The 20,111-nt window shown below is 46.8% G+C and overlaps 1 protein-coding gene across 1 annotated transcript in view; it reads right to left on the reverse strand.

Moving 5' to 3' along the window:
- Positions 1-20,111, reverse strand: part of herc1 (HECT and RLD domain containing E3 ubiquitin protein ligase family member 1) — a 96,846-nt gene that overhangs the window by 4,860 nt on the left and 71,875 nt on the right. The window contains exons 65-77 of the mRNA XM_083653036.1: positions 20,022-20,111; positions 19,100-19,281; positions 18,346-18,501; positions 17,954-18,076; positions 17,694-17,796; positions 16,972-17,141; positions 15,943-16,081; positions 12,764-12,933; positions 11,099-11,268; positions 10,493-10,658; positions 9,060-9,136; positions 6,605-6,857; positions 1,754-1,906 (exon numbers count right to left, since the gene is read on the reverse strand). The exon at positions 20,022-20,111 is cut by the window's right edge and continues 49 nt beyond it. Of these exons, the coding sequence (XP_083509162.1) occupies positions 1,754-1,906; positions 6,605-6,857; positions 9,060-9,136; positions 10,493-10,658; positions 11,099-11,268; positions 12,764-12,933; positions 15,943-16,081; positions 16,972-17,141; positions 17,694-17,796; positions 17,954-18,076; positions 18,346-18,501; positions 19,100-19,281; positions 20,022-20,111 (1,952 nt within the window). The remainder of the gene's footprint in view (positions 1-1,753; positions 1,907-6,604; positions 6,858-9,059; positions 9,137-10,492; positions 10,659-11,098; positions 11,269-12,763; positions 12,934-15,942; positions 16,082-16,971; positions 17,142-17,693; positions 17,797-17,953; positions 18,077-18,345; positions 18,502-19,099; positions 19,282-20,021) is intronic.

The raw sequence follows: 20,111 nt of genomic DNA on the forward strand, positions 1-20,111 counted from the left end.
CTAAAAGAGTTAGTTTGTAAAGTTAGTAGTTATGTAGATATTAGCCGTTGAGTACAGCATGGTTTCAGCGTCTGAGAGTGAAAGCTGAGATAATCGCAGTTTTGTGAAATTCAATCAAACAGGCAGAACAGTCACTTTAACCATTTATTTTTGGCATCAGTGAGAGATCAGACATCTAAACAATATAGTTCTGAACGCCCTCTCCTTCAAACTCCTCCCTCCGTGGGCGTGTCTGGTGGCTTTCAGCCTGCGTTTGTCACAAGCGAGTGTTCTGCTGCTGCGAGTTTGAGCAGCCTCCCTCCCTGGCAGCGAGTGTGGATAGGGCTCACTTGTTTCTTGGGTTTGAGAGCTTTGATGAAGCTTTGTGCGATTCTAGGCTTTATGCTGCGTGTTTCAAAGTGTGTTTTCCACCCAGTCTATTTTTGGAATCCCCCACCGCCAGCTCCCAGCGCGATAATGCGCGAAAGTGAAAGCGTTTTCGCCAATCCATTTTACAGTAGAGAATGGTTTCCTCGCGCGTTACCCTACAGTTTTGGCTCTGCTTTTCCTAGTGTGGAGAGCACTGTCGCCACTTAGTGGGTCCGTGGAATGGGTTGTACACGTTCGCTGACTCCAATATTTTTATAGGAGACGTGGGGAGCATTGATCCACGTCCCACCGTCAAAAAAAAAAAAAAAAATTTTAAGCCGAGATAACTCGTCTTTGGCAGTGAACCGTTGGATTCTGTAAGCCGAGATAACTCGTCAATGGCAGTGAACGTGTTAAGCTTAAAGTCCCTGGAAACCAGAAATATTTCTTTATTATTTAGCATTTTGAGTTCATCACATCACAGGACCCTATGTTAATAAGCCACCAGCCAAATTTGAAAGATGATGAACGTCGCAAAGTATATAAATTTAGGTTTGACAGTCATGTCAAAACTCATGAGAATCAATTATTTTTTAGAGTGTATTTTCTCCCGCGGACTGTGTGGGCGTGTCCCGTCTGCAGCAGGGAAATTTCTCTCTGTCTCTCTCTCTCTCGGAGAGAGGGAGAGAAGGAGAGAGAGAGAATTTAAGAGAGATTGGGTGGGTGAGTGTGTGTGTGTGTGTGTGTTCGCGCGTTGCTCCGCGGCTCTGAGAGGAAGAGATCTCTGTCCGTTCTTTGCCCCCACAGCGCTCGCTGAGTGTCTGTCTCCCACTCTGTGTGCTGTGGCTTCTCTCTCTCTCTCTCTTTCTCTCTCTCTCTCTCGGGACTAGTGAGAGAGAGAGAGAGAGAGAGAGAGAGAGAGAGAGAGAGAACAGCATAGCGCTCGACACAGCCTGGTGACGCGAGGTTACTCACACACACGCACACACACACACAGTAGGGCGGGTTGCGCGCGTGTACAAAGGTTATATAGAGCTTATGACGTCATAAGCTCCTGCATTTTAGCACCTCGCGCACTGCTCTCTTCAATGAGGAAGTATCTTGTAGAAGCTTGTAGAAAAGTGTCGATTTTAAGGCTTTGGGTTGAAAGTAATGTATAATAATTTCGGAGGCACACAATTACTAACATTAGACCCTAAATAACATAGAACGTTTTTGTGGATTTTGGTTTCCAGGGACTTTAACTGCCCATCAAAATCAACCACTGATGCAGGTCTTTGTGTAATTTATAATCCATACTGCTTTCAAAAGAAAAATAAAGTCACCTTGAGACACTCTTTGCACAAGAGTAGAGTTATTCTGAAAACCCATCAAACAGACTGAGTCTAGAGGAGAAAAGTCTTACTTGTCGATCGATTTCATGCAGCCTGTACTCAATAGCTCTGTCCACATATTCCTTCCTGTTGGAAAAAGTGAGAGGGATACTGTTTCCTCCTGGGATGATGGGTACCATCTTGCCGTCTGCACTCTGCCCAACGAAGGAATCCAGAGGAATCATCTGAAGACACACACAGACACACACACACACACACACACACACACACACACACACACACACACACACACACACAAAATCAATCAATACAACATTGAGATACTGGTGACCAAAAATAAGTAATTATCACAAGGATTTGTCAACTTACTGTAACAATGGTTAGCGGACATTAGCGGTGTAACAATATATGCGTATTCGTACCGATCTGTTTAGGTACGAGGCTTTGGGTTCAATACGCATTGCAACCCAACAAATCTTTCACTGCTGAACAGTGCAAGTCTTCTACAGGATATCATGGTAAACTAAAACTGAGACGAAAAAGACGGAAGGTGTTAAAAAAACATTGTCGTAAATTGAAATCAAAAATGTAACCAGACTGAACCATGAAAACACTTTGTCATATCGAACCGAATCACGAACTGTGCCAGGCTGAATTCACATGTCAATACTGTACATGTCAGCTGTGCCAGACTGAATTGACATCTGTCAGCTGTGGCAGACTGAATTCAGACGTCAACACATCTGTCAGCTGTGCCAGACTAGCCTGGGTAAACCCAGCCTCCACATGACCTCTGTGCTATCTGTCACGAAGACTGATAGCACATAGAGGTCACGTGGAGGCTGGGTTTACCCAGGCTAGTGCCAGACTGAATTCACATGTCAACACATCTGTCAGCTGTGCCAGACTGAATTCACATGTCAACACGTGTCAGCTGTGGCAGACTGAATTCACATGTCAACACATCTGTCAGCTGTGGCAGACTGAATTCACATCTCAACACATGTGTCAGCTGTGGCAGACTGAATTCACATGTCAACACATCTGTCAGCTGTGGCAGACTGAATTCACATGTCAACACATCTGTCAGCTGTGGCAGACTGAATTCACAACACATCTGTCAGCTGTGCCAGACTGAATTCACATCTGCCATTTTCTAAAACAACAAAACAACAAAAACACGCCAGCTGAAACGCAGACAAGGAGACTCTCTTTCTGTCTCTCTACCTCCTCCCACACTCCCTCCTTTCACGCCAAAGCAGCAGATCACCCCCCCCCCCCCCACCCCGGGTGGGAGAGCTGGCCAAGGCAGTGTTGTGGCTCGGCTTCCCAGCCCCCATCCCTCCTCTGCGAGGCCCGGGAGCGGCGCCAGGTCTCTGCCAGGCAGGATATGCTGCATCAACAGCGGCCCTGGCATTCCGGCCAGCGCGCCCGGGGCTTTACAGTGCAGGGGCTGTGTGAGGATGTTTGGACAGAAGAGGGGCTCCGGGACGCGCTGGCTTCCCTCTGTGCACGGCGGGAGGGGGAGGGGTGTGTGTGGTCTGTGTTTGAGCGCTGCTATCAGTAACGGCCAGAGCCACAGATGATGTGACTCTGATGAGTCTTTTAGAGGGAGGCGTGTGACTGATGAGTCTTTAGCGGGAGGCATGTGACTCTGATGAGTCTTTAGCGGGAGTCATGTGACTCTGATGAGTCTTTAGCGGGAGTCATGTGACTCTGATGAGTCTTTAGTGGGAGTCATGTGACTCTGATGAGTCTTTAGCGGGAGTCATGCGACTCTGATGAGTCTTAGCGGGAGTCATGTGACACTGATGAGTCTTTAGTGGGAGTCATGTGACTCTGATGAGTCTTTTAGCGGGAGTCATGTGACTCTGATGAGTCTTTAGCGGGAGTCATATGACTCTGATGAGTCTTTAGTGGGAGTCATGTGACTCTGATGAGTCTTTTAGCGGGAGTCATGTGACTCTGATGAGTCTTTAGCGGGAGCCATGTGTCTCTGATGAGTCTTTAGCGGGAGTCATGTGACTCTGATGAGTCTTTAGCGGGAGTCATGTGACTCTGATGAGTCTTTAGCGGGAGCCATGTGTCTCTGATGAGTCTTTAGCGGGAGTCATGTGACTCTGATGAGTCTTTTAGCGGGAGTCATGTGACTCTGATGAGTCTTTAGCGGGAGTCATGTGACTCTGATGAGTCTTTAGTGGGAGTCATGTGTCACTGATGAGTCTTTAGCGGGAGTCATGTGACTCTGATGAGTCTTTAGCGGGAGTCATGTGACTCTGATGAGTCTTTTAGCGGGAGGTGTGTGACTCTGATGAGTCAAGCGCTCACATGGCCCAGGAGAGCTAAACATGCTACTCATTCTGTCAAAATCATTGTCAGTCATCCTGGGAGCCGTTAGTTGTCGAGACTGTTAATGTTGACTTTGAAAATTCTTGATTGTAATAGACCTTATTCGCTAACCCCGGACAGCGCCATATTGTTGACATACCGTCCTGCAGCTGACAACTATAGTAACGGCCTTATTGTCGTTTCTGTTCCATTACAAAATAGCGATAGTGATGACAGCAATAAAAACCCCAGAGTTGTTGTTTGTATGCTGCCGTTAATGCCTGTAATAATAAACAAAAGAAAAAACGAGGTGAACAGACTTTGCTGTGAGGAGCTGTCAGAAAGTTTCACCTGTCTCTCCTAACTATCACACCTCTCCTGTGCTGCTGACGTATCCTCCGTCTCGCTCCCTTCACGTCCGTGGACGGTAGAGATAGAAACAAACCACGGGGACTTTATTGCTGTCATTACTACAGCCATGCCTAACGCAGGTCACCATCCGAACACAATTGGAACGATACAGGTAACGCTAACGGCGACTAGCTTACTATAAACGCTGCTCTTACATAGGCTGTCACTTAAAGCTGCTGCGCTATGTCAACAACATGGCGGCAGTGGGCGTGCCTGTACGTGAGTGACGTCAATCGAATAAGGTCTATACTGGAGCTCCGAGCTTAAAGTCCCTGGAAACCAGAAATATTTCTTTATTATTTAGCATTTTGAGTTCATCACATCACAGGACCCTATGTTAATAAGCCACCAGCCAAATTTGAACGATGATGAACGTCGCAAAGTATATAAATTTAGGTTTGACAGTCATGGCAAAACTCATGAGAATCAATTAGTTTTTAGAGTGTATTTTCTCCCGCGGACTGTGTGGGCGTGTCCCGTCTGCAGCAGGTCTCCGAGAGAGAGAGCACGAGGCAGAGGGGGGGAGGGAAACGGAGAAAGAGAGATAGAGTGCACACGTGTGTGTGTGTGTTCGTTGCTCGGAGAGGGAGAGAGAGAGACTTGCTGCGACTGCACAGCGCTACTGTGTCTGTGTGTGTGTGTGTGTGTGCGTGTGTTGCTCCGCGTGGCGCGCATAGTGTACTGAGAGGAAGAGATCTCTGCTCTGCCACTTGAGTGCACAGCGCTTCTGTCTCCCTCCCACTCTGTGTGCTGTGTTCGTTCGTTCTCTCTCTCTCTCTCTCTCTCTCTCTCACTAGTCCAGAGAGAGAGAGAGAGAGAGCGAGAAGCATAGCGCTCGGCACACATAGTGGGAGAGAGACACACAGACACTGAGCAAGCGCTGAGGGGGCAAAGAACGGACAAAAGGAGTAGGGCGGGTTGCGCGCGTGTACAAAGGTTATATAGAGCTTATGACGTCATAAGCTCCTGCATTTTAGCACCTCGCGCACTGCTCTCTTCAATGAGGAAGTACCTTGTACAATCTTGTAGAAAAGTGTCGATTTTAAGGCTTTGGGTTGAAAGTAATGTATAATAATTTCTGAGGGACACAATTACTAACATAAGACCCTAAATAACATATAACGTTTTTGTGGATTTTGGTTTCCAGGGACTTTAAGCCTAAGTATAGGTACTGTCGAACGCAGTGTGGGTCTGCTCGGTGCCAACAGAGGATAGAGGAGGGCGTTGGTTCTGTGGAACTGCTATTTACTGCTGAGCCCTGTGGAGGTGGAACGGGCCTAATTCAACCAAACATTTGGCTTTGACAACTTCAAACCTGAATTCAGCACCAGACAACCAAACCAGGTTCCTACATTCACACTCATTCACACTCACACCGTCCAAGGCTGCTCCGCTTTAACATCCCCCTAAATTCCACGGCATATTTACATCCCCTCTCATCTCAAACATATGGCTTGTAAACCACACTGAGTGCCAAAGTCCTGCTTTATAGCACAAGACATGTTTTACTCGTTGACATTTAATGTATCCCCTTCACACCCATGTTAAAAAATGCCTCCGTATCATTGGACCAAAAATAAGCTCTTGAACTTTATTGTGTTATGTATCCTTGATATATATTTTTTTTAAATTGTACGAGAAGATATTTAGGCTGAATTCTGCTACACCCTTCCCCCTCTCTCCCCTTCATGAAACCAAGTCCTGTAAAACGACGACGACTGTGAAACTGAAGAAATCGCCCGAAGAAAGCATCTCCATCACTAGGGCTGACTATCGGTACCTGACACCCATAAGGTATTGACCGAAATAACCCAGTACCAAGTAGTATTGAAACTTCTCCAGTCAAACGATACCTGAATTGGATCCATTTTTGTAGACAGATCTAGTCAAATTGGCTATAAATATGGCTTTGCTCGTAGCCAATCACCGTAAGCATTCTTCGGTTTAATCTGACACGTGATTGGCCCACTACCTCCGCAGGTACCACCCATACAGCCTGTGGTGGTGAAGCAGAGCAGAGCAGTGTATGTGACGGAGTTGGCAGTTCAGCGTGCCGAGATGCCCTCTAAACGGGGGGGGGGGGTGGAAGCTATCAAATCAATGACTCTATTGGTATTGGTATCACTTTAAGGGTACTGGTACCCAGCCCTATCCATCACCCCCTTCCCCATCCTGTTACCCACCTCATGGAAGTTGTCCTCGGTGATGCCGCTGTCTTCAATGTGAAGAATGCTGTTGAGCGTCTGCACGTAGAGGAGGTCCACCTCCTCCAGGTCCTCCAGCAGCAAGGGGATGCAGCACAGCTGTTTCCACACCAGGGGCGCCAGGTGCAGGTCCAGGGGCTTCTTGGTGCGGATGGCCACGCCCATCAGGATGCCCAGAAACTTGAACTGGAGCAGGTGCTCGTCCATGCATGCTGAGGGATTCAGGAGGAACCTACAGTAGAGGGAGGAAGGAGAGAAACGTTCAACTGCTTTACATCAAAAGTAAAAAGCTTGACTTTAATGTATTTATTTAGAAATCCCCCCCCCCTCCCCTGGCTGTTGTCATTGTTATGTATTATGGCGTCCTTATTTGTGTGTTTGTTTTGTCTTTATTTCTGCTTTCCGTGTACATTTGTAATATTGTCAATAAAGATGTTAAAAAAACTGACTTGAATGTGACATTTATTTATTGTTAGTTAACTGACCACTTTTCGGAGTTCTTCCCCCTCACGTTATATAAAAGAAATCTAGGGATGCATATATCGGCAATGTTAGTAATCTTGTAATGTATCGGTCCGATGAGCAAAATAACGGCATTGTTAATATCGGTTATCGGCCAAAATTCTCATACTGAGAGGAAACGATGTGGTAAATCGATGATTTATGGCCTTCTCCAAATGTTTGGAAATGAAGAAAGACATTACTTTTTCAAATTCATTGAACTCGGTCTTCATTTTGATGTCAACTACACAGCTGTAAAGTTTGGTGACTGCTGCATTTTGACACTATCGCCTTAAAAAGATGTGCCCACAAGATAGTGTAGACATAATATAAACACCTGGCAAAGTACTCAAAACAGGTTCTGTGGCAGTTCCCGTTACAATAGGTACTGTATCTCCAGGATCACATTTTGCATTGACAAACACACACACACACACACACACACACACACACACACGCATAGGCGCACGCGCACACACACACACACACACACGCACAGGCGCACACACACAAGGTGAAAACAATACCAGCTGACACTGTTGCGGCTGGTAATAAATTAAAGGATGCGTAACTGACTGATGAAGGCAGGAACAGTGAGGCCATTTACACCTGGCACTAACATAAAAACTCTCTCGTAACGGACAAGCCCATCTTTTATTGTCACACGAACACCACAATACATGCATGCGGCCACAACACACTCATGCTGACGGTGGCCGGTGAAAAGTGTCCTCTGCATTTAACCCATCCAGGCATGTCCTTTCCTCCGAGGGGCAGGCCAGGAGCAGTGGTCGCTTTCTCGTACAGCGCACGGGGACCAACTTCGGATGTTGTCGTCACTGGTCGGATGACGATGACGATCTGATCTTCTGCATGTTTTTAGTGGGGGGGTTACAGTATATACGGAGGAACCCCCTGGGGGGTACGGGGAGAACATGCAAACTCCACACAGAGAGAAAGGCCCTTACGACGAGATAACCCACCTGGGCAGTAGGCACTGAAGATATGGGGGGGAACACAACCACAGCGCTCACAGTGTCCCAGGCGAGAATCGAACTCAGGACCTTCTAACTGTGAGGCGACAGCTCTACCACTGAGCCACCGTACCCCCCCGTACATGCGTTTGTCTGTGATCGCATTGCAATCAGATTGTGCTTGACCACTTGAAAGCACAGGTGTAAACGCCCCCAAGACACATTTAAGACGGATTGCGATCTGATCGGCCAAACCACCTCCGGAGGTGGTCAGGGACGCATTGTGACCACATTGAACACAAGTGTAAATCCAATGTGTCCTCTCAATCTGCATACAGCAATTGTAGGCCGATTGGGAGGACACCCATGCTAATGCCAGGTGTAAATGAAATCAGGCTAATGTGGTCAAGCACTATATCTGATTGCAATCTGATCACAGAAAATGCATGTTAGTGCCAGGTGTAAATGGCCTAAGTGTGATCCTGTGTAGTCTGTCATGGTTTTAACCGCATGAGACGATCACAAATCTATCAGCGTAAATCTATCACAAAATCAGCGTAAAATAACGTTTAAGATGGACCATCATCTCTCTCTCTCTCTCTCTCAACCCAACAGCTCATGGCAGAGGAACCCCCACGAAGAGCCAGGGTCTGCTCAAGGTTTCTTCATGAAGAGCCAGGGTCTGCTCAAGGTTTCTTCCCCGTTAAAGGGGTCTTTTTCCTTGCCGCCGTCGCCAAGTGCTGCTCTTGTTGGGAAATTGTTTTAATTGTTACATGATCTCGCAGTAAAATCGCCAGTGCATGTGAGAAATTGTATCAATTGTTGGGTCTAAAAATAAAGAGCCTGGTCTTCTACCTGATTTGCCGCTACAGTATATCAATATAAGATTGATTGATTGATAATCAATACTGTATTTTCTCAATCAGACCAGGCACAGATGCTCCCGAGTTCTTCCTCACCTGTCTCTGTTGTAGCCAACCTCTGCTGTGGCGTTGGGAGAGGGGATGAGCAGGTCAACCACTCCCGTCTCCAACTCCTACAAACACATGGAAATATGTCATCATCATTAGTATCATAAGGCATCCAGTGGATTCGTGGCTTGTTCAGAATAATAAGTACAGATTGTGTCCAGCCTCATGACGCATTTGTGCCAATGACACATTTAATGATCGGTTTATTTGAACGTGATCTCAGCTCTCTGGCTCGCTCGTGGATCAGCTGCTTTCAATGGACCGCAGTAATGTCAGCAAAAACAAACATCAATTATGGCTTATTACATACGGACATGAAGTACCGTTTAAAACGTAATGGTTGTCAAATCCATTCATTTGCATAAGAGACAATGTATGTAAAGATTCACAGATATGGTGAACATTCTAAACTTATTATTTTCACAATAATACAGCTTTTATTAATGAGATACTGCGCAATAAAGGACAGACATGATTTGTAGAAAAGCAAGTCTGACTTTGACCAAGACACATTGGTAATAATAAAGGGAGAAATTGATTTATATCTTCCAACGCGGGGGTCAGCCAATTACTTCCTATTGTGTTTACACTTCCTGTGACAGCACAGTACTTATATTGTGTTCCTTGTATTATCGGCCTCTAGCATCATCTGCTACTCAATGTGAAATTGCAGCCAGTGAGTCAGACTAGGTTTGACCTGGTAAAACAGACGGCGTTTTGAATAGGAAGTCATAACACAACTGGGTCAAGTGGGCGGGGCTACATACGGTGAATAGGAATGTGCCAGAAAGCGGCATTTTGCAGGGTTGTTCAAGAGTCTCATGAACATTTTGTTTTACATTTGCCACACTGAATTATAATGCTATGAAAATATGCTATTTACAACATTTACAGCAGACCAAAAAAGCTGAATTAACATCTCTGTGTAAATGTAACTTTTCTGCACCTTAGTTCTGGTTAGACGCTGTCATAGCAGTTGTTGTATTGACATGCCGCAGCAGGTTTGGAAAGATAAATAACATCGCATCCGTTTACAATCTGTCAAAAGTAGCACAATTTTAACATGGTTTAAGTCGACGAGTGTGACATTGACAGGTGCTAGCTGCACGTTTAGACGAAACAGAAAGTCACACCCTTTTAGCACAAAAGTATTTATTAATGATTAACATTTGGCTGGAACAAACCAAATATTTGAATAGCAGTCTACGTTAAGAGCAGACAAAACTCGTTCATTCTGATCAAATAGACTTTTGGATGTGGCTCTCAAGTTTCATTTGAGCCATTCAAGAGGAAACACCACAGCATCTAAATACACGGGAACATGTTCCAGTGACAGAGTGGTTTTGGAATAGCGGTTTGGTTGATCTGCTACTCGGGGGGAAATAACGGTCATGTTCACTATGTGGCAGATTTGTCCACACCTGGCACATCTCGGTGATGGTGTCGTCAAAGACCCCCCCTGCGTCGTCGGCGCCCTCCCCCACCAGCTTGACCTTCCAGGCCCGGGAGGGCAGCCGCAGGTCCGAGGCGTTCAGCTTCACAACCTGACGGGCGATCTGCACAAAGATGGGCTTACACTTCCGCCCCCTGCAGGGAGTTGGGTGTCCGAGGAGAAAGGAGGTGAAAGGAGAGAATTGTACATTAAAACGTAAGGAGTCACAGTTTTGAATGCCATTTCAAAAGCCTAGTTTGTGTGCCACATAAATACATAATACATCTAATTCTGTATGCCATTTTGTATGTAGGAGAGACTTGTTGTTGTTCTATGTTTTTGTTCATAACCACTGTTTACTGTTCTATCAGCACGTGTATCAGCAGGTGTGTTCACACCTGCTGATACACCTGACACTATTGTGATCAGCTGACTGTACCCTGTGAGGTAACTCCACTCCCACTGCTGGTATGTGACCTTTGTTCAACCTGGTCTGCATGTGCACTGTGGGAATGGGAGGTTACACACACACACACACACACACACACACACACACACACACACACACACACACACAGTTCGGTGCAGCACTAACCGTGTGGAGATTCGTTTGACAGTGATCTGGGGGCCATAGTTCTTGCCCTGCACCATGGTCTTTCCTATGGAGCGCACCATGGGCAGAGTGTAGACCCTGGGGGCCAGCAGGGGCCTCAGCTGGCCCTGGACAATCCCCCAAGTACCAGCGTTGTAATGGGAGGTGCAGCTCTGCAAAATGAGAATTGTATTTACCACCATTAAATCAGTCAAGTAAAACAAGTAAACATGTTGCTCCCACAAATGATTAAAAAAAGATACCGCTTGGGCTGATCATTAAACAATCGTCCCTCCAAGTTCCATCAAAGTTGGACTGGTGTAGCAGTTACGCCTTTCAAACTTTTACATTTTTGACCTTTTATTATACCGCCCCCATCAGGCAAAGTGTCATTTTTGTAAATGCCAGAACACAGGTGTCAAATGCATCATGTCTCCAAGTTTGATCCAGACCAGTGTGCCTCTGAGATATCGGGCAAGATGAGTTAAAACTTTTGTCCTTTAATTATAGCGCCCCATAATGACCAACCGCTGTCATTTTTTTAACGCACAGTGCAGAAGAAGCATCATTCCTCCAATTTCCCTCAAAATCAGACCAGTATCAGATGGCGGGTAACTATGGACAGCCTGATCTTCTCAGTACAACGGCAGACATGAGGTCAGCAAGAATCCCGGTACTTCCCGGTATATAGTTGAAGGCAGAGGCCAGCATATATTTTTAAGAGGTGCAGCTGCTTCTATTCAGCTTATTCTTTGCACATAAGGACGCTTCTGCATGACGTCATTTTGTAATCGTCCTTCCGTTTTAGACACGGAAGTAGATTTCGCCTACTGTAGTCATTTTTAGACTTGCCAAAAAGCTGTTTTCAAGCAAAAAAAACAAACTGTTATAAAGTTTTAATATTTTGTCGGATGAGAACGTAACATTCATGTGACGAGTTTATCAGAATAACGCCTATTTGCACATTTTTAACGAGCAGCGAGGAGCGCTGGCTGTGTGAGCGGCTGTCAACCCCCACAGTAGGCTACTGCCTGGCAGTGAGAAAACACTGTCAATGTACTTTTGTAACTAACGTTAAACGCCGATCGGGTACAGCCATCGGCTCCTCGCAGCAGTAACGCTATGAACATAACTGGCCAACTGAAGTTGGCCGCAGTGTAGCTTCTGAATGTTGCCAAACCTCATTCATATAGTGACATTTCGTTTCGAAATTGGCCGCCAACTAGTGCTGAACCGGAAGAACAAATACAATTGCGTCTAACACGGAAGAGAGAAAAAGTGGGCGTGGTGAATAAGGTGAATAAGGTGAATAAGTAACTATGTGAGTTTGAGCACGGGATGTGCGCACACGAGATGTGTGTGTGGACGAGATTTAACTTGTGTGTGTGTGTGTGTGTGCGTGCGTGTGTGTGCATGCATGCGTGTGTGTGTATGTGTGTGCATGCATGTGTGCGTGTGTGTGTGTGTGCGTGTGTGCGTGCATGCATGCGTGTGTGTGTATGTGTGTGCATGCATGTGTGTGTGTGTGTGCATGCATGTGTGTGTGTGTGTGTGTGTGTGCGTGTGTGCATGCATGTGTGTGTGTTTGTGTGTATGTGTGTGCGCATGCATGCGTGTGTGTGTGTGTGTGTGTGTACGTCCATGCGTGCGTGCAGCTTCTTTGCCTACCTGGTTGTTGGGGCTGAGGTTGAGCAGTCTCCACGACGAGTACATGAGGTCAGAGAAGTGGTAGAGAAGGCGCAGGCGGGCCCTCACCGCCTCCATGCTCACCTCCCTCAGACCGCTGTACTGCGGAGGCACCGCCACAGGCAGACCCAGCTGGAGAGGCACGGACGAACCTGAGGAGCAGACAATCAGAAAGAAGAAGGGAGCAGAGGTGCATAGAGATTGAGGGGAAGGGGAAGAAAAACATGGAAGAGAGAAAGAATAATGACGTAAGGATAAAATCCAGAACCAGAAATTGCATTATTGGCCAATGTCACGGTTTGATTCGTTAGGTGCCATGGTTGTCATATGTTTGAGCGGATGATTGGCTGAGGCCTGACTTGAGGGCGGGCCTGCCTAGCACTCAGATGTCATTTCCCCAGGATGCGGGAAGTGCGAGGATGATTGTGAAGCGTGTTGGATTGTTTGGTGCGGACGCCATGTAGAACGCCAATCAGAATTGGACCCAAAACCGAAGACAAAGGCCTAATAATGAACTATTGACTGCGTGTACTGTAACGGTGAACCAAACCCCGTAGATGTTTGTCAGTTTGTACGTGTACATGTACGTTCGTAGCCGTCTCGTCAGGTTGCCTCGGCAGCACTGACCTAAATAATATGGACAAACACATCTACCGGTACTATTTTATTTTGTTTTGCAGCAAAGTGTTGTCTGTCGCCATCTTGGAGTCCTTGCACAGCTCACGTGAGATGGGGGTTTTCCCAGAGTCGCAGCTCTGCCTGCTATTGGTCCGTGATCGGCAAGCTGCGTGATCACTGGACAGGCGACATGTCAATCACCCTCTTTTATATTGTCTATGTTACTCCAAACAGGCGAGTTATAGGAGAAATGACCCACCTACAGTTGTTATGAAAAGGTGAAATTAGCTATACAGACCAAAACCATGTTTTCGGTCCAGTCTGTAAAGATGCTTAATCATTGTTACAAAGTGGGGCATTTTAACATGGGGGTGAATGGGAACGACCTGCCTCAAGTGGCCATTAGAGAAATTACAGCTTTCAGGGTTACTTCCGCGTACTCGTGGGAAAACCTCAGAGTTTGCCCACTGCTTGGCAGCCACCCTTCGTGTTGTGGATCAGAACCCAGTTTACAGTTTATTTGTTTATTTAGACGGGACAGTGCAAAATTAATGGACACAAAGAACATAATCAGAGTGTAAAAATTGCCGGATTTAGCACGAGACTCGAGCACGAGGCTCGAACACGTTGCACATGGCACGAGGCTAATTTCCATCCGTAGTCCCCAAAACAAACAGGACATACGTGGACATACCTACATACAATACAATACATACATACATGTGCAGCCGGCAGTAATGGTTTCTAAATATACTCAGATTTGCAACATGGAACATAGACATTATTACTGTTTTGAATGAGTAACAAGGCATACTTCAATATTATAACTACTCCAATACTGACGGCTGGGTTTGAAAAAAGGGGGGGGGGGGCAGTGGCATAACAAGGCGGGGGTATGGGTCTGGGCTTGGGTGGGGTGGGGTGTGTGCATGTGTGCGTGTGTGTGTGGATGATGTGTGGTCCATAATTGTCCTTGTACGTGCAATGTGCCTGATAATCTTTTCATGGGAACCGTCTCTGGGAACCTAACAGCATAACTGACTGTGCTGTCAGGGTCTTGGAGAGCTGTGCTGAGAGGAAGGCACTCCTGCTCGCGCTGGCTGGCCCATCAACCGACGCCGAGGAGAGACGACACCAGACCGCCCAGGGTAACAACACAAAACGGGTCTCTCATCTATACTGTGTGTCTAATGTTGAGGAGTTCCTCTCTTGAAGAAGTGTTATTGTTGTTGTGTTATTTGGCAGCCATTCAAAGTGCCATTTTGGAGTCTTCCCCCCCACTAACTGTTTGAGCATCAGAAGGATAATAAACATATAATTAATCGCTGCAATGGCAACTGGCCCTAAAAAAGCACGGGTTGCTCTTTGCCATTCACAATACATGAAATTCCCCAGCTTTTGTTCATTAAACAATGGCGACCCCTCATCGCACAACAATGTGCTGTGCCTTGCTTTGGTGTTGACTACATGTCCTGGCAACACCATAGGAAACCTGAGCCCAGGATCAAGTATCTACCCATTAGACAGTGGTAGCATGGCAAAGGGCGTTGTCTGTGCCCTGCATGTTAAGACAAGTTGGTGTGTGTCTCTAACCTGGTGCTCTGGGCGGTACAGAGGGGTGTGTCTCTAACCTGGTGCTCTGGGCGGTACAGAGGGGTGTGTCTCTAACCTGGTGCTCTGGGCGGTACAGAGGGGTGTGTCTCTAACCTGGTGCTCTGGGCGGTACAGAGGGGTGTGTCTCTAACCTGCTGCTGTGGGCGGTACAGAGGGGTGTGTCTCTAACCTGGTGCTCTGGGCGGTACAGAGGGGTGTGTCTCTAACCTGGTGCTCTGGGCGGTACAGAGGGGTGTGTCTCTAACCTGGTGCTCTGGGCGATACAGAGGGGTGTGTCTCTAACCTGGTGCTCTGGGCGGTACAGAGGGGTGTGTCTCTAACCTGGTGCTGTGGGCGGTACAGAGGGGTGTGTCTCTAACCTGGTGCTCTGGGCGGTACAGAGGGGTGTGTCTCTAACCTGGTGCTGTGGGGGGTACAGAGGGGTGTGTCTCTAACCTGGTGCTCTGGGCGGTACAGAGTGGTGTGTCTCTAACCTGGTGCTGTGGGCGGTACAGAGGGGTGTGTCAATAACCTGGTGCTCTGGGCGGTACAGAGGGGTGTGTCTCTAACCTGGTGCTCTGGGCGGTACAGAGGGGTGTGTCTATACCTGGTGCTCTGGGCGGTACAGAGGGGTGTCTCTCTAACCTGGTGCTCTGGGCGGTACAGAGGGGTGTGTCTCTAACCTGGTGCTGTGGCCGGTACAGAGGGGTGTGTCTCTATACCTGGTGCTCTGGGCGGTACAGAGGGATGTGTCTCTAACCTGGTGCTCTGGGCGGTACAGAGGGGTGTCTCTCTAACCTGGTGCTCTGGGCGGTACAGAGGGGTGTGTCTCTAACCTGGTGCTCTGGGCGGTACAGAGCGGTGTGTCTCTAACCTGGTGCTCTGGGCGGTACAGAGCGGTGTGTCTCTAACCTGGTGCTCTGGGCGGTACAGAGCAGTGTGTCTCTAACCTGGTGCTCTGGGCGGTACGGAGGGAGCGGTCCATGCGGCACTGTGGCAGCGTCCGGCGGAGATCTGGTGGATGTTCTTGCCCTGCAGAGCTGTCACCAGGGTGGCTTCTCTCACATGGTTGGTGTGGCCCAGGCCCAGCTACACAACAAACAGTTACAATTCATCCAGCTGTGTCCACACTGACAAGAAATCAACTAAGTCACAGTGAAATTATCATTTTAAGTCAGTCAATGCAAAGAGGGCCAAAAACTGCCTCAAAAAGCCTTTTGAAGGTCAAAGGAGCATAAGAAATAAAGTTGGGCCGGTTTTTAAAAAATCACACCCGTTTGATATTATTATACCAAAAAACACACCAAACCGGTATACAGAATTTTACCACTAGGTGTCACACTACTCAGCAGCCAGGCAGCGGCTCCCAAGTGGAACATGAGAGCCCATGAATGAAAGCGACTCCAGTGCAGTTACGTTATTGACCACAAGAAGTAGTAGAGTGTAGCACCTTTTGCCATGACTTTATTCCTGCAGTGTTTACATGTTACCTCGTCTGTGTTTGTCAGCTTGCTACATGGCAAATCACCAGCGGCACGTAATTGTGGATATTCGGGATATTCACATAACTAACGCTCTCACAAAACGTCATGTAGTTAGCATGGACAAGTCATGCCATTTTCAAAAGTGAAGTCCGTTTTAAAATCCGTTGGACGGTTGCTGAGAAAATAGTGTTTTTCCGCGAGCTAATATGCAGTTAATCTGTTTATAGAGTTTAGCCAAAATGTCGTTTGGACCTAAAACACCTACAAAACGTATCCGATTGATCGACTCCAACCCCATTCCCGTTCTAAAGAAGTTAGAGATGTAGTAGTTCTAAAGGTGGTTATAGACGCCATTTTCTCTTTCTGATGTTGCCATTGATAATTTGCTTATGCTGCCATGAGGGCTGACTGACAACCCTGCAGGGGGTTCAGAGTGTGTGTGTGTGTGTGTGTGTGTGTGTGTGTGTGTGTGTGTGTGCGCGCGCATAGTGTTACCTGTCCCTCTGAGTTACTGCCCCAGGTGTAGACGTCTCCGGTGGAGGAGAGCACCAGGGTGTGTTCAGCCCCAACGGCAATATCCTGGATTAGGATCCCGGACAGAGCTGGCACCTGCTGGGGACGGTTGTGGTTCCGGGCCCGCCCCTCCGGCAAGCCAATCAGGCGGTCTGTGGACAGGGGAGGGGAATCTTTTCTTTATTGATGCGTCAAGAAAACAGGAATGAACCTTAAAAGAAGTGCTAGCACTAAACATGCTCCTGTTTAGTGCGTGTCTGGGTGACACTCTCCCGGCAGTTTTGTAGAACTGATAATTGCATCAGTCTTTGAATATGAAAACATTTAATCCTATATGATTCTGAATGTCCCCATTCTTTATTATTATACTAGCAGTGTACTACCCAGAGTTGCCCGGGTGAAATAGGGACAAAGCAATACAACTGCGCCTTTTGCTTGGCTGGGAATGACGGTGGTGTCCAGGACTTTCCAGGTGGCTCCAGGACTTTACGACCTGCCCGTGACCTTCCCCAGATCATCAACGCACCGCCATGCACGTTTTCAGCCCAATTCGACCTGGGGTGTGGGCGTGCATTGAAGATACACAGACATGCACACAGACAACTTGGACTTTCTAATATAGAGAAGAAGATTAATTAATTAATATTTAGTTGCTAGGTCAAACAGGATGCACTTTATGTGAACTTAGTGTAACCATAGTGTACCTTGGCCGAATGTAAACACATTGCCATCTTTTGTTAGAGCCACAGAGAACTGCGTTCCACAAGCCACCTTCTTCATGCCGATTCCACACAGCACGTCCACCTTCTGGGAAATTCACATTTTAAAAGCTACATTAAATGCATGCAAAAAAACAAGCTCATATATATAAACAGTATATATAACAGGTTTAACAGGTGAACAACATGTTCATCTTGACTCCACAAATACAGCAGCAGGGCCTCCCAGTGCCCACAGTTTATACCTGAGGTGAGGACTTGGCTGTGGAGTTGCCAAGTCCCAGTTTTCCATAGTCGCCATCTCCAAAAGCCCACACCATCATCCCATCAGCAGACACCACAAGGGTGTGGTTCAAACCACAAGCCACCTGAGGAGGAAATATAAGTCAACGAAGCCCTGGGCAGTCATCAATCAACCACCAACTACCTAGCTGTCAAAACAAAGACATGAAAAATCTATGTTTCATCCTCCACGCTGGTCTATGAAAACACAATTGGTGCTCGTATCAGAGAATCTCAGCAAGACGTACAAGACAAATCAACTAATGCCCGCTCCATGTCAACACCACACCAATGGTTGGAAACAGATGTATTGCCTTTCCCACCTGTGAGATATAGAAAACGTTTGCTGTCCTACCTGTCCGACCTGGTAGCCCTCCAGAGCGGTGACCTTCTCTGGTAGCTTCTTGTTGGAGGTGTTTCCCAGGCCCAGTCTGCCATAATCACCGTTACCAAAGGTGAAAAGCTTCCCGTCGGCCGTCACTACCGCCGAGTGTTTGAACCCGCAGGACATCTAGAGGGCAAAAAGAGCAAAGCAAAGTCCATAAGAAGGGAAGAAAAGAGTAGTAACTGGCATCTGAGCGTTGCTTTCTCATGCCGAACATTTTACCACATTATCAATCTAATAACGGTATACTTTTAGAAACATCAAAAAGTAATATGTGATCATGGTAACAGAGAGTCTACAGAGTATTTGTACCATTTCTACAGCTTATTCGTTGACATTCAACAATTCAACTGTTTCGCTTTGTCTGTAGATGTTAGGAACTCATTAGTCGAGCTTCAATAAAACAGATTTGGTTTGCTTCCCGTTCCAAACACCTGCACCGAGTGTGAATTGTCACACATGCTCTATAGATAACCTGTTGAACATCTGTTAAAACAGTTTCATTGTTGAACGTCAACTAATAAGCTGTTGAAATGTAGCAAATACTGTGTAGACGGACTATCCAAATAAAGTGTTACCGTGATAATGGCCATCATTCCTTTTGCAAAACAAATCAATCCTCGTTTAAGGCGTTCGTTTACTGTATCCCCGGTGGTGTCCTCTTGAGACGGACTAACCTGCACCACCTCCTCTCCTTGCAGGGCCTCGATCTGCCTGGACTAACCTGCACCACCTCCTCTCCTTGCAGGGCCTCGATCTGCCTGGGCCGGCGCTGGCGGTCACTGTTGCCGTGGCCCAGCTTGCCGTAGTCTCCGTCCCCCCAGCTGAACACCTCGCCGCTCTCCGTCAGCGCCATGGAGTGACCGTCACTGCCGCAGGACGTCACCAGCTGGGTCACCACGAAACCTGAGGGACAGAGTGGGGCAACTAGTTTCAGTCACGTTATTCTCGCGACTGTTATTGAGTAGACGTGTGGGTAGTACTGTACTTGTATGTCTTTGAGTGTTTTATAGTTTTTATGTGTGTGAAGTTTGTAATTTTACTTTTATTGTTCTGGGCGACATTTTCAATTAAATTCCATTGCAGAGTACAATTTTCGCAGGCTCTCTGTAACGTTGCATTGTAAACTGCATCTGCATCAAATATTTGTAAGCACGTGGAGGGAACGTTAAGTTTACCAAATGTAATCATAATAATAGTAGCTTAGTAAACATTGACAAAAAGTGTATAAAAATATGCAATATCACATATTGAACGATCTGGCCTCTTGTCCTTTTTGCATGGTAAAAAATCATGTGTAACAAGATCTATTTCTTTAAGTAACAGTAATTACTCCGAGTAGATATTTAACGGTGAATTTAGCTCATTGGCGACACCCGGTGGCAGAAATAAAATTACCATAGCTTTTTGTAGTAACTGGTAGCTATGTAATAAGCAAGATAATGTACAGTACAGTGGTTATTATCGCAAAATAAACCCCTTCAGGGTGATTCCTCCGTACATTATCCCTTATGTATATTATCATTATCTACTTTTTACATTAGTAGATCTTTACATCAGTCATTTTACTTCTACCCAGGTCAAATGTCAGCACAGCCATTTTTAACACCGTTTTTCTAGTGATATAAATGTAATCCCAGCAGCACCTTGAAGAGCTGAGATGACAGTGAGGACGTGCAGGTCGTCAGAGTTGCCCTGGCCCAGGCGGCCGTAGCTGCCCTCCCCACAGGCCAACA

Source organism: Poromitra crassiceps, assembly GCF_964638095.1.
Source record: "Poromitra crassiceps genome assembly, chromosome: 16".
NCBI classification, from domain to species: Eukaryota; Metazoa; Chordata; class Actinopteri; order Beryciformes; family Melamphaidae; genus Poromitra; species Poromitra crassiceps.